Source organism: Furipterus horrens, unplaced genomic scaffold (assembly GCF_987537825.1).
Source record: "Furipterus horrens unplaced genomic scaffold, mFurHor1.1.pri manual_scaffold_4, whole genome shotgun sequence".
In the NCBI taxonomy this organism is placed as follows: Eukaryota; Metazoa; Chordata; class Mammalia; order Chiroptera; family Furipteridae; genus Furipterus; species Furipterus horrens.
The window spans coordinates 184,973,830-184,986,354 of record NW_028327174.1 but is presented as its reverse complement, the minus strand read 5'-3'; the positions used below and the strand labels follow the sequence as shown (position 1 = coordinate 184,986,354).

Genomic DNA, 12,525 nt, shown 5'->3' with positions numbered 1-12,525 from the left:
CTGAGGTGGGAGCAAGAGAAGCTTAGGAGAAACGGCGATAGTTTCGGTGGCTGGTAAAGGGTAGCAGAAAATGTCACCCTGAACTAGACCCCTTTGACATAAGGATTATTTTGAGCGGAGGACAACTGAGATAAGTAGATACGAGAAGAAATGTTCTCTACCCTACTCCTATTGGTCTAAAAGCAGGACATAAATGTGTAAAGGGGCCTTCTCTCCTCTCTCCCAGGAGGGACAGAAGTTAATCACCAGAGATAACTCTAGACCCTCATCAGCCCAGAGATGGCAAACGTGGCTAAAGCCAGCCCCTCCCACCACTAGTTTCCCCATAAATTGGCCTTCCCTCAATTTGCTGCTCCTAGAAACTCAAAGTCCTTTTTCCCTTGGTCATGTTACTTCTCTACAAAGGTATCATACTTTGCTAAGATGCTGTAGAAGCTCAAGTTCTAACCACCCTTTTGAGTTATGCATCACAAAGTCTTCCTAATATACGACCGATGCACACATTAATAAACTTCGGTTTGTTTTTCTCTCGTTAGTCCGTCTTTTGTCAGTCTAATTTTCAAGGCTCCAACCAATGACCCTAAGATGCGTAGAGGAAAAGGCCCTGTCCCTCCCTTACATGGTGGAAAAGATGTCTGGGGAGGCAGCTGTGGCCGGATCCTGCAGGATTTAGGACTTAATTTTAAGAGCCACTGAAAGAGTTAAAGTGAGAGGTGGGGAATGACATTCCATCTGCTGAGCCAGTCTGGGTTTTCTGTCCTGAGAGCGGTCTCCTGGGCTGGGGAACCCCAACGAGGCCAGGAGCCGGTCACGGAATGGAATCCAGGTGGTGTCCAGGCTGCCCCGGGCCTCCTACGGGCAGTGGGCCAAGGACTTTGGGATTAGAAATCGGTGGCTCCGTAAAAACTGAATTTGAAGCCTGGCCTGAAATAATTTATTTACTTGGGGTGTATGATTTTTTTTTCCCCCCCTTAACTTAATCTTTCTAAACCCAGCCCTGGAGAAAACACAAACGGAAAAACACATGATGCCATGAACACTGGACAGCAAGTCTATTCTCTGCTTGATCAAGTTTATACTGTAATATTTAATATAGAATAATAAATTCCAGTATTATTTTCAAACACTCGCATCTTTCTGACAGTCCAGGAAATATGGTCTGCGGTACCGAAGTGATTCTGATTCCTGTGGGCACTCCTCTGCTAATGAGGACAGTCCTGCTTCCAGGTGGCGTTAGATGGGCACTTGTGACTCAAAGGGCTGCCATGAAGCACACTGTAGTGCAGAGGTAGTCGGTGTGGGATTCAGCATCAAACAACACTGGTCTGGGATCCTGGTTGTGCCACCTGCTGGCATCATGTCTGGTGGGGGTACGTTATATCCAAAGGAGGGGGAGCCATGAAAAGGAGACTAGTTCATACAGAGGACTTTCCCAGATTAACCACTGCCTGAAACCACTTTATGCTCATTTGAAAAGCACGCGAACAGCTGCAGATGATTTCAGACAGGCCCACTGACGTCAGCCACCTTCTCTCTCCGGGGAGGCCAGCGGCAATGGGAGCAACCAGCTGCCCCAGGATCTCAAGTGCAGAAAGGCAGCAGCAGGCCCACATCCGAAAGCGCCCCCGTAAGAGTGTGCAGCTGCATCTGTCCGCCTTATCCTGGCCCATCCCCCGAGACACACCGACATACTTTCCTGCCCTCTGTTTGTCTTTCAGGCAGCTCCAGACAGTGACAATGCGAGACGATTAGCTCCCAGTAAATGTTCTGGAAACACTGGGAAGAGCAGGGGACCCAGTTTCTGGACAGATAGCCTTGGCGCTGGGCCACTTAATGTGCCTTGTTTTTATTGATTTTTTTAAAACAAGGTTTGATCCCTAACTCTGATAGAAAAGCTGAAGAGGGGACAACACCCACTAGAAACCCACACAGTCACGTTATGGGCCTCCACTGCATGATGGGAACTTGTTAGCTCTGAAATCTTCAACTTCTGTTAAATGGTCTCCATCACATCCATTCACATTTATTCTATTCTAGGCTTCTGGAAAAGGTTTCAAGTAACACCACACTGATATCAGAAGGCATCGTATTTTGGCTTTTGGGAATGCTTTCCAGGCCCTCGGCTCCCCCAGCAGCCACCCTTGGCTCACTCAGCAGAGACCTTGAGCCCCTGGTGGACCCTCAGATCAGAGTCTTCAAGCTTGCTGTGAGAATCTACTCCTTTTCTAGGCGAAGGCCAGCCCAATGTTCTTGTCACCTGTTCAGTGTAAAACCATAGCAAGGGTTCTTGTAGTTATCAGAAAGGTTCCTCGCTGAAATCCTAACAACAACCCCCGCTCTTCTGTAGGAGTGTCTTTGTGGGCCTTCTAAAGGCCAGGGAGCAATTTAGAGTATCTACATATCAGAGGCCAGGTGACATGGTTTCCTGCCTTTCTTTGGTACAAGGAGCTTCGTATCTGGGACGCAGATATGAAGTAGAGGACTGAAAACTAGGCTATCCGTGTCCAATGAATGCCCTTTCTCAGCCCCCTTCCCCATGTAAACAGAGGTCTTTGGGGAAACCACCCCATCACCTGAACCAAAACCTGAGCCTATTTTATATTAAATGATTCTGCAGAGTCTTAGGATTTACCTGCCTCAGTTTCCTTCGTGTGACAGAAAAGATGAGATCTATTCACAAACACTGAAATAAATCAACAATTATCAGCTTCCTTGTAGATGGGCAGGGGGCTGCTCACAGCCTTCTTCCTCACTGCCTCACCGTTCCAGAACAGCAGCAATGCAACCTCCATGTCTCTCTGGGCCTAGTGCTGCCCACCCTGCCCTTTCAAATCTCAGCTTGGGCCAAGGTCAAATGTCTTGCCCTTGGTAAGTCAGATATACAAAAGGCCTGAGGTTGTCTGAAGAAGGGAATCTATTATCCAGTTCTTAGTACCTTTCTTGATAAAGTGCTTAAGTCGAAAAATAAAAGTGTGTGTTGTGTGTGTGAATTGAGTGCGTCTCTTCTTGACGTCCCCTCTCTCTCCATTCTTTCCCGCCAGCTCTTAGCTGTCAGAGCTAAAGTATATGCCCCAGATGCCACAGTCCTAGACAAGAGAAGGGGAGGTAAAAGGCGTTTACAACTGGTTTTGTTCCTACTCACAAGAAACGGAATTCCGTTAAAACCCTGCTCCATCACAAAAGTGCAAAAAAAACTACGATTATTACCTGCCAAGTCAGAGCAGTTTCAGGGCAAACCTGATTTTGATGGGTAGCTGTACATTACTGTCCTATTTCACCATTTTTCAGACTTTGTGTTCTCGGGACTTCTGAACTGATTCATGCAAAGTAAATGAGATTTCATAATAGACTTTGCTACAATTCCACCCTCCAGGGGCAAACCTATTCATTCCATATCCATTGAGGTAATGCTGCCATCTGCTAGGAAAAGCCTGTGCTGCCTGGGCCACTGAAGGAAGAAGTACTTCAAGTTCATCTCGGGGAAATGTGCATACGTGCTGAAAGCTTGGGACCTTCTTAGGTTTCCTTCCTGAAGATTGTTGCTCAGGACACCAGGAAAACATCTCATTCAGTGCTGCCTGCAAACTTGAGCCGTTTTTTCCTAATAGCAATTTCAATGGTTCAGGGGAAGTGGTGTTCCCTCGTCCCCAGTACCAGATGTCTGGAGAAGGAAGAAATCCCAGGACGAAGCATATGGCAGAGAAAGCAGGAGGCTGACGGGAGCCTAAGGCTGCAGGGCAGCTCTGGATCTGAAAAGGTTTCCATTACTATGTAAATAGATGCAGCAGGAAAAAACTGCCACCATTTCATTTTTAAAGCACTCCTCTCTTAGTCTGTATTCTCGATCTTTAGACTTGAAAACCTCAACAATGAGTAAGATTTTCTGCGCCATGGGAATAAAATTTGTTAGTAGTTTTGGTAGTGGCAGTGTTGGGAGGGCATCCCTGTCTTGCAATAGGAAGCTATCATTTTTTCCCTTTTCTTAGAAGCTATACTTTTATTTTCCTTTGACAGCTAATTCTTGACTGTTAGAAATTGAGAGAATGAAAGAAATAGTCCACCAAAATACATTCATTCTATATCCAGAACTGGAGAGAAGGATGCTATATTTTTTCTAGTGTATTTATATAGACATTTATAATATGCCTGAAGTCTTGGAAAACATGGAGGTGTGTGGCAGGTGAGGGGAACTACTGGGAATAGCTGGTGAAGGTAGAATGCTGACGTCTTAGGTCATAGCACTATTTTTTATTAAGGTCTGGCTCTACACCAGAACAGAAGGTGACTTCCGCCTCCAGCCTCAATGGCAGTCTTTATTTAATCCCTGACAATTTACAAATAGCTTGGCTTGTGTGCCAAGAGACTTGAGCTCTAGATGTATCTCTGTTACTCAGTCACCTTGAGCAAGTCACTTACCTGCTCAGTTTAAAAAGGCAGTGCCAGGCACATAATAGGTACTCAATTAAATAGGTACTCAATTAACTTTCCCTTTAGAGCAGCATCATTGAAATGCAACTCACAAACCATAAACATCACTAAGTATACAATTCAGTGGTTTGTAGTAAATTCACAGACTTGGGCAACCATCACCACTACTCAGTTTCTGATGAATGAATGAATCAGAAGTTTAAAGGTGCCATGGCTTTCACTGCCATGCTGTATTCTGAACACTTTTAATGAGATACTTCATGTAATGCCCCTATAAATCTGTGACATTGGTACTATTATCATCTCCTTTTTACAGAAGAGTCAACTGAGATGTGAACCCAGGACACCCAGCTAAAGAACCAGCAATCTTAAGCAGCTTGAAAAGTCTGTGACTCTATTAAGAGAATTCTTAATAAATAAGTTCCTTATTTATTACATCATTCATGCTATGAACAGAAATATCCACAACCTTCCTTTTCATGTTCATGACGAATTTGCTGTCCTAGACTCCAAAATGTCTCTTTCCCAGGAAGCAGCAGTAAGCTCACTAGACTACAACCCTTCGCACAGGGCTGCATCTGACTGATGTTTGGGTCTCTAGCCCCTGACACTTAGCAGAATCTCAGTAATGACTGGCCGGTGGGAAAAGAACGCTGCCTGCCATGTATCACACATGTGCCACCTAGACATCCCATTGAGGTGAGCCAAAGGAAGAGCTAGGTGCCTGTGGTGAGTTATTATCCAGATCCGAATCACATTAGCCATCACCAACTGGTGCCAGAGGCCCTTGGACCTGAAACTGGCATTAATGCTGCAGTTTTAGTCTTTGAGCAGTAAGAACGAATGAGTCCAGATAAACAAAGGAGAAGAATATCACCCTCCGTACAACAGAAGGCGTAGCATGAATCTGCCCAGCCTATTCGCTTCAATTGGAAATCCAACTTGAGTATATGTGCTTTCAGACATCACAGGCTCACAAATTTGGGGGCTTGCGTGAACAGTTGTCCATCTGAACAGGCAGGAGGGAGGGGAGACATGGAGACATGCTGTTTCAACACCATGCCCAGCCCCAGCCCCAGCCCCCAGCCCCAAGCAGTGGTCTGCCCAAGGTCCTACTTCATTAGCTCAGCTTCCTTCCAACTAAATCTCTTAATAGCCATCACTTTTCCATTGCTACAGCCCAATATTGCCTAGAAAAAAGGAAAAATCCTGAAGCCATTATATAGCACAAAATGGAGAGAGGGTCATGGAAGGGAAGAATTACAGTTAATGTATTTTCATGTTGAAAAAAGACCTTTTTCCCCCTCTCCCACTTGCTTTGCTCTCCAGGAACAAAAAGGCTATTCTCCTGCTTGACAGCAGGCCATATGTGATCTGCTTTCAGAGCTCAGGGGCCATAGGAAATCCCAGGGTTAAAAGGAAGCTTAGCTGGAAGCCTGGCGCGGCTGAAGGGAAGGCTGGCTCCTGTGTTCCTAAGGCATGTCACCAACCTAAACACAGCAGCGCCAGTTAAAAGCAGGCCTCCCCCGGGCTGTCCCCAAGGAGCTCACAGCTAGCAAGTGGTGTGAAGCAAGACTGCCAGTGTCCCCTTGGTCTGCAGCATTAAATAACAAAACAGGTTTCGGTTCTGCTGTATTCAGGATGACCCACTTAGACAGTGTCTCCCATTCACATGGTTTGCAGAGAAGTCTCCATGAGGAGTTTCTGAGGTTACCTGGCAGCTCTTTGCTCCTCAGCAAAAGTGCCAGGGAAGGAGAGAGCCTTACATGGTGGCTTGGCACGAGAAGAAAAAAGTCCAGCAGCCAGGATAGTCAAGATTCATTATTTCTGCTCTCAGAATTGTTCCTTATTGACTTCCTTTTTCTTTCCCAACAAATTTCACCAACCTAGATGCCCACATATATGGTAGGGAAAAATGTAACGGTCAAAAGTAAAGGCGAACATTAGCAAAAATCTTTGCCGGAGCAGCTGAAGGACGTGGCCAGGCCACCCAGTTCGCCATGCAAGATGTAAAATTGGACAGTATCCTCGGTGCATATCCAAAAGACTTGAAAGCAAGGCCCAAACAGATACTTGTACATTATGTTCACAGCAGCGCTATTCACAATCGTTAAAAGGCACACGAAATGCAAATGTCCATCGATGGATGAATGGATAAGTAACATGTGGTACACACACAGGCACAAACACACACACACACACATGAATGTTACTTGGCCTTGAAAAGGAATTAAATTCTGATTTATGCTATAATATGAATGAACTTTGAAAACATTTTGCTACGTAAAAATAAATAAAAAGGATGGAAAAGAACCAATACTGTATAATTCTGTTTGGGATGATGAAAAAGTCCTGGAAATAGATAGTGGTGATGGTTGTGTAACATTGTGAGTATATTTCTTAATACTGAATGTTGCACTTAAAAATTGTTGAAAGGGTAATTTTTATGTTTTGTATATTTTGTCATAATAAAAAATTAGACAGTAAGCCTCTCAGAGGCTGAGATGCTGTCTTAACCATCTTTGAGTACCTCTAGTATCTAACACTCGCCAGCTCAGAGTGGTGACTTCACAGAAGTCTGCGGAACTGACTGCTTACACAGTAGAGTGATTGTAAAGTTAACATTTATATCAGTTTATAATGCACCTCCCACCAGGCATAGCGGATGCGCCAGGATCCAAACCACATTGGAGTTATCATTCCAAGAACGCACAAAAAAGCCTCAGCTGCAGAAGCAAAAATTCATCCAGCTGTATTTCTCCAAAAGCGTCATGTGCACTGACCCTAGAAAAGTTTCATATAGATTTATTTCTCTCGCTACCGGGACTGAACATTGGCATTATAGCCTATGTCATGAACAGAAACATTAAAACAGTCCCAGATACACAACTATTTGGCACAAGAAGTTAAGAGACACCTGTGGATGAGTCTTCAAAGCCACTATTACTTTACAGAAAAATGCAGATTTGGAAGGAGTCTTTGGAGAGATTTTATAACCCTCAACTAAAGCATAAGGATTCAATTTATTCACAACAATGAGTTTTTGAACACTTAATCTAGGCTGCTGGGCGCCCAGCATTCCGGGATGTGGTATTTAGTGGATTTTCTTAGATTCTAAATCTGTGAAAATCAATTCAACCAAAACAACTTGTCCAATCCTAAAATCATTGATAACCAGAGGACATATTATCCCTAATAAGACTATAGCTTTTAAAAAGTACCATGTTAACACTTCTTTCATTTCTCCCACTGTTTGCTACAGTAAACCCTGAAGCTCTTTTCGCAGAAGGCTGAGAACACAAAGGAATGGTAAGACAAAGAGACCCTCAGGGTTCAAAGCTACCTAATGCAAGATGAGTAGGGCCTCCATTTGCCTTGCTTTTGAAAATGACTAGTCTTTTCTATGTGTTTGCTGGTAACTAAACTAGATTATTTTATCTCCTCTTTTATCCAATCATCTTTTTTTTAAAAAGAGATTTTTATTTATTTTTAGAGAGGGGAAGGGAGGGAGAAAAAGGAGGAAAGAGAGAGACTGATTTGTGAGAGAAACATCAATCGGCCACCTCACATGCACCTCGATTCAGGGACCAAACCCACAACCCAGGCACCCACCCCAACCGGGAATTGAACTGGCGACCCCACACCTGCGGAACGACACCCGACCAACTGAGCCACACCACCAGCCAAGGCTTATCCAATTATCTTTCAACTACTCTTTCCTGAGGACCTACCCGGTGCCAGACATTTGGGTATCAGAGGTGCAAAGATGCAGATCACATATATGGACCTCAGCCTTGAGAAGAAGATAAAAATCAAGACAGAAACATCAAACAATGTGGCAAGTGCAATGGTAACCAGGATTCTTAACTTGGGCACTACTGAGGCTTTGGCTCAGATAGTCTTTGTTGGGGGCCGTCCAGTGCATTGTAAGATATTTAGCAGCATCCCTGGCCTCCAACTAGATTCTAGTAGCACCCACTAGTCAAAATAATCACAGACATTTCCTAACATTGCCAAATGTCCCCATGGGCACAAAATGGCCACCAGCCGAGAACTGCTGGTAAAGGTACACACAAGGCATGAGCGCACAGAAGAGAGAGGCACAGTTAGTGAATGCTTCTCGGAGAACCTGCCGCCCGAACTGAGTCATAAAGGATAAGTATGAGTAAACCAGAGAGGGTTTCCAGGTAGAGGATCCCAACTAGTGATCAAGCAGGGCGGAGTGACATGCCTGATGTGGACTCCAAACGACGAACAGATTAGTGACGTCCACAACCAAGTGCAAGACAGCAACAGAGGGCGAGGAGGCTGGAGCGTTAGGCAGGGGCCAGGCCACCAACACCATGTTTTGGAATCTAGACTTCATTCTGGAGGCAGTCACTCTGCACATGATTAGACCAGCCATGCCAGTCTTTAACCTCCATGAATTCGCACCAAATGTTCCTGATAGTTATTTTTATCCAACACAACAAATACTTCTGCTCTTCTCGGCAATGCTAATCCGTGCTGAGTTTTCAGTGTGTTGCTAATATGTATGACCTTTTACTTCTTTTGGTCCCAACTTCTTTATCTCAGATGCCAGGCTCCCTATTCATTGATAGGTCCAGGACCCATTTCCCTGTCCCATTAATCGAACTTAGCAGAATCCCACAGTCTCTCCATTTCAACTCTTCTCCAAAAATAGGACCTCTCACATCACATTCAGTAAATGGTTGTCATCTCACAAGTAAAACAACAACAAAAAATCAACCCTGAAAACTTCTGCTTGCTAGTCTGGGAGGTTGGCTTAGAGTAAAGTTATTTTTTCTTTTTTATTTCTTTTTTAATTGTTGGTCTAATATAGTTGTCTCATCCCCCACCCTCCCCCACCTGCACCTTGCTCTCCCCTGCCTCGCCTACCCCCGGCCCTCTCCCACAGTCAAGCCCCACCCTGTTGTCCTGATGTTTATAAAGATGATTAAAACACACACTCACAGACAACCGATTACATAGCCTGAATGTCCCAGCTATAAAGGTCAGGCATTGTCTTGATCTGCGTGGTGTGCCTGCCCCTTGCGCTCCCTTTTGTCTCTTCTGCCACAATCTCTTTGTGCGCTGTGCTCTAGGGGAGCTGAGACTCCTTAGGCCCCTGCAAGCATGGGCCCCAAGCCCAGCCAGTCAGAACACTGCACCCCACCACCCAGCCACCTCGTGGCCACAAGGTTTAGGAATACCAATCAGAGCCAATGAGACTCCAGTCTGAGATTCTGGTTGGAAATGTGAGAATCTGAGAAAATGGGATAAAGGCCCAAAGCTGCTGTCAGTCATTTTGATACCAAAAAAAAAAAAAAAAAAGAAGCCAGCCAAAAATGGAGTCAGCCCAAAGGAAAACACAGCCTAATGGGGAAACCAGGACACTGATGATGTCATTTGAACCCCAAGCCTGAAGCCTACGCATATAACTTTCAGTGATTTGAGCCATTACATCCCCCTCTGAAGCCAGTTCGAGTTATGCAGTCCATGCTTTCAGCCGCATGTCATTTCCCTTAAGATCACACAAAAGTAAATTTTCATAGAAATGTAAACCCAAATTGTAAAGAAATTAACTTTTTCATTTTATTACTTTTACTAATTACAGTATTTATTACAAATTTCTTCTGTTGTTTTTTTTATAAAGTGCACTTTACATTATGCCATTTTCGTCCACTAATTTTAGAAAATACGAAGAAACAACTAATCACATAGTGCAATTTTTCCATTTATAACTCTTTGAGCGAAGAATCAACAAATCAGACCTTGCTTCTAACATCTCACTCAACCCTACATATGGAAAGTATCAGACTCTGCTGTGTTATTTGTTACACAGTGGTTTGGCTCCATCTTCAGAAGTAAGAGTAAATTCCATACCCAAACACGTCAACAGAAATTCTGAACAAAATATAATGCTTGGGATAATCTAACTGCTCTGCATCTTGGCTGGTAATGAATCCTCAACTGTATGCATTTACCCAAGCTCATAAAGAGTTAGTTTAACTATGTGTAAATAAAAAGTGAATAAAGTTTAAAAATGGACTTAAAAAATCATATACACACACACCAACACAAAACGATATGGGTTTAGAAAAGCAACAAAAAACATCACACACATTGCTTTACAAATCAGCACACACAATTTTGAGAGGGTTCTGAAAATGAAGTCACCTCTCTTGAGTTAAGAAAATGACTTTTTAACAGTCTTGTATTGACCATAGACAATACCTGATCTTTGTGAACTTGAAGTTCAAGTGAACAGGTCCAGTCTTTCTTTCTCTACTTCACTATCACCTGAGCATTAGAGACAAAATTGCACAATGCCTCCTTCAACTCTTTGACCTGGGCTAAGAGACGCTCTAAAACACAAAACTGCCCCCAAACCACTACAAAGTACAGAATGTCTGACCAGAAGTGAGTCCAAAAGGGAGTTCATATAATAGTTTCAAATCTAAGATGGATAGTCTTTAGCTTTTCTCCCATGCCTACCTACCTTGCCAACAGGTTCAAGGTCAAGGACTAATAACCAGATTTTAAAGCATGACGTGTATACCTCTCATTTATTCCACAGGTTATACACTCTATGCCTAGTTTCCCAGCAATGCATCTAAAATCATTATTAATGGGTTTAGAAATAATTATAGCATTAAATGATCAGGTAAAAACCCCAGAAAAAATTTCTACTTAAGCATTGCCTCCCTGAGAAGAAAAGTGCTATCGACATAAATTGAAGGTCCTAAGGTGTTTTAGTAATTACTAGGGAGAAATAATTTACACCGAAATTGGGACTTGAAACAAAACAGCATTTTTATAGCCTTAGAGCTATTCTACTCGCTTTCTTAAAGAAAAGGTGGCCCTGAAGCACACCAGCAGCTATTTAGAATTTCCAGAGCCTGAAATGTCAGGGATGTGCCCTTTCTTTAGGGACAGCTCCAACGCCTCACATTCATAAATCTGATTTTCCTAAAGAATGATGGAAAACGTGCCTAAATTAGGCCGAGGCACTAAAGGTGTAGGTTCCCTGGGCGGCACAAGGCAGAACTTTGCGATGAAGGTAAGGAGCCGAGGAGACCTACCGTGAACAGGGAGAACAGCATCCAGGTGGCAATCATGACCTAACTCCCTCAGTGACAACCTGATCTTGAGAAACAGCCGCTCCTAAGGCTTCACCCAGGTTTCCCTTTCCTGGGCCAGGCACCCGATGTTAAGGACGCAGCCCTCTGCCAGGTCACAGCGCTCAGGTGAAGTGGGACTGCGCTGGCATCCTGTGTGCCCAGGTACCTGGTGGAGGCTGCCCCAGGAAGCACACAGACTGCAACGCGAACCGGCCCGACTTCTCGGATTCAAAGGTACGCTTTGGAACCACGTTAGAGCCTCCAAGGGCAAATGAAACAGGAGTCGAGTGTATTTATTTTTACACAGCTACTAATGATCAGATTACATTTTATCAGATCAATTATGACCCAACAAATGCTAGCTCTTAGTTAAATTCAAATGTAATGGGATAACAAGCCCTGAGGAAGCTGTGGGCAGTTGTTTTTTTTTTTTTCTCTTAAAGTTATGATGACTTATTTTATAATACAAACACCCAAAAGTGACCTTCAAGACTTTTTCCCTACTGTAAAGCCGCTGGCTCTCCACAACAAGGAGAGTCACTGGACACTGTGTTTACAGTAAAGACAAGTAACTCTATTGGCTCAAACAAAGGCACCTTTACAAAGAGAGGAAGAAAACCTGTTTAGCAAAGAGGCAGGTGCAAAAAGGGACGAGCCTTTCATGAAAAGTGATCCGAGATGAAGTCAAGGCACTGATGCTTCTGTTAATGGAACAAGAATTCTAGCCTACTACGACACAAAAGTCAAAATCCTACTTTTATTAAGAACCGTATTAAGAAGTTTAAAAAAAAAAAAAAAGTCCTGTTTTTAAGAGATTTGGGGAAAGGTCATGAGAAAGTATGTTTGTGGTATCAGTAAGAATGGCTGGCTCCTTCCTTCTTTTTCTTTTTCTTTTTTTCTTTATTGATTTAAGAAAGAAACATTGATTTGTTGTTCCACTTATTTATGCATTCATTGGTTGATTCTTGTATGT

At 43.6% G+C, this 12,525-nt stretch overlaps 1 protein-coding gene across 7 annotated transcripts in view; it reads right to left on the bottom strand.

Moving 5' to 3' along the window:
* The window catches only part of PALM2AKAP2 (PALM2 and AKAP2 fusion), a 300,990-nt gene that overhangs the window by 54,287 nt on the left and 234,178 nt on the right, over positions 1-12,525 (bottom strand). Inside the window, exon 1 of one of the 7 annotated variants that reach the window (XM_090274546.1) lies at positions 11,514-11,780. The exons of the other annotated variants lie outside the window; for them this stretch is intronic. Within the exon in view, the coding sequence (XP_090130672.1) occupies positions 11,514-11,549 (36 nt within the window). The 5' untranslated portion in view covers positions 11,550-11,780. Of the gene's footprint in view, positions 1-11,513; positions 11,781-12,525 lie in introns of those variants that run through there. 7 annotated transcript variants of the gene reach the window in all.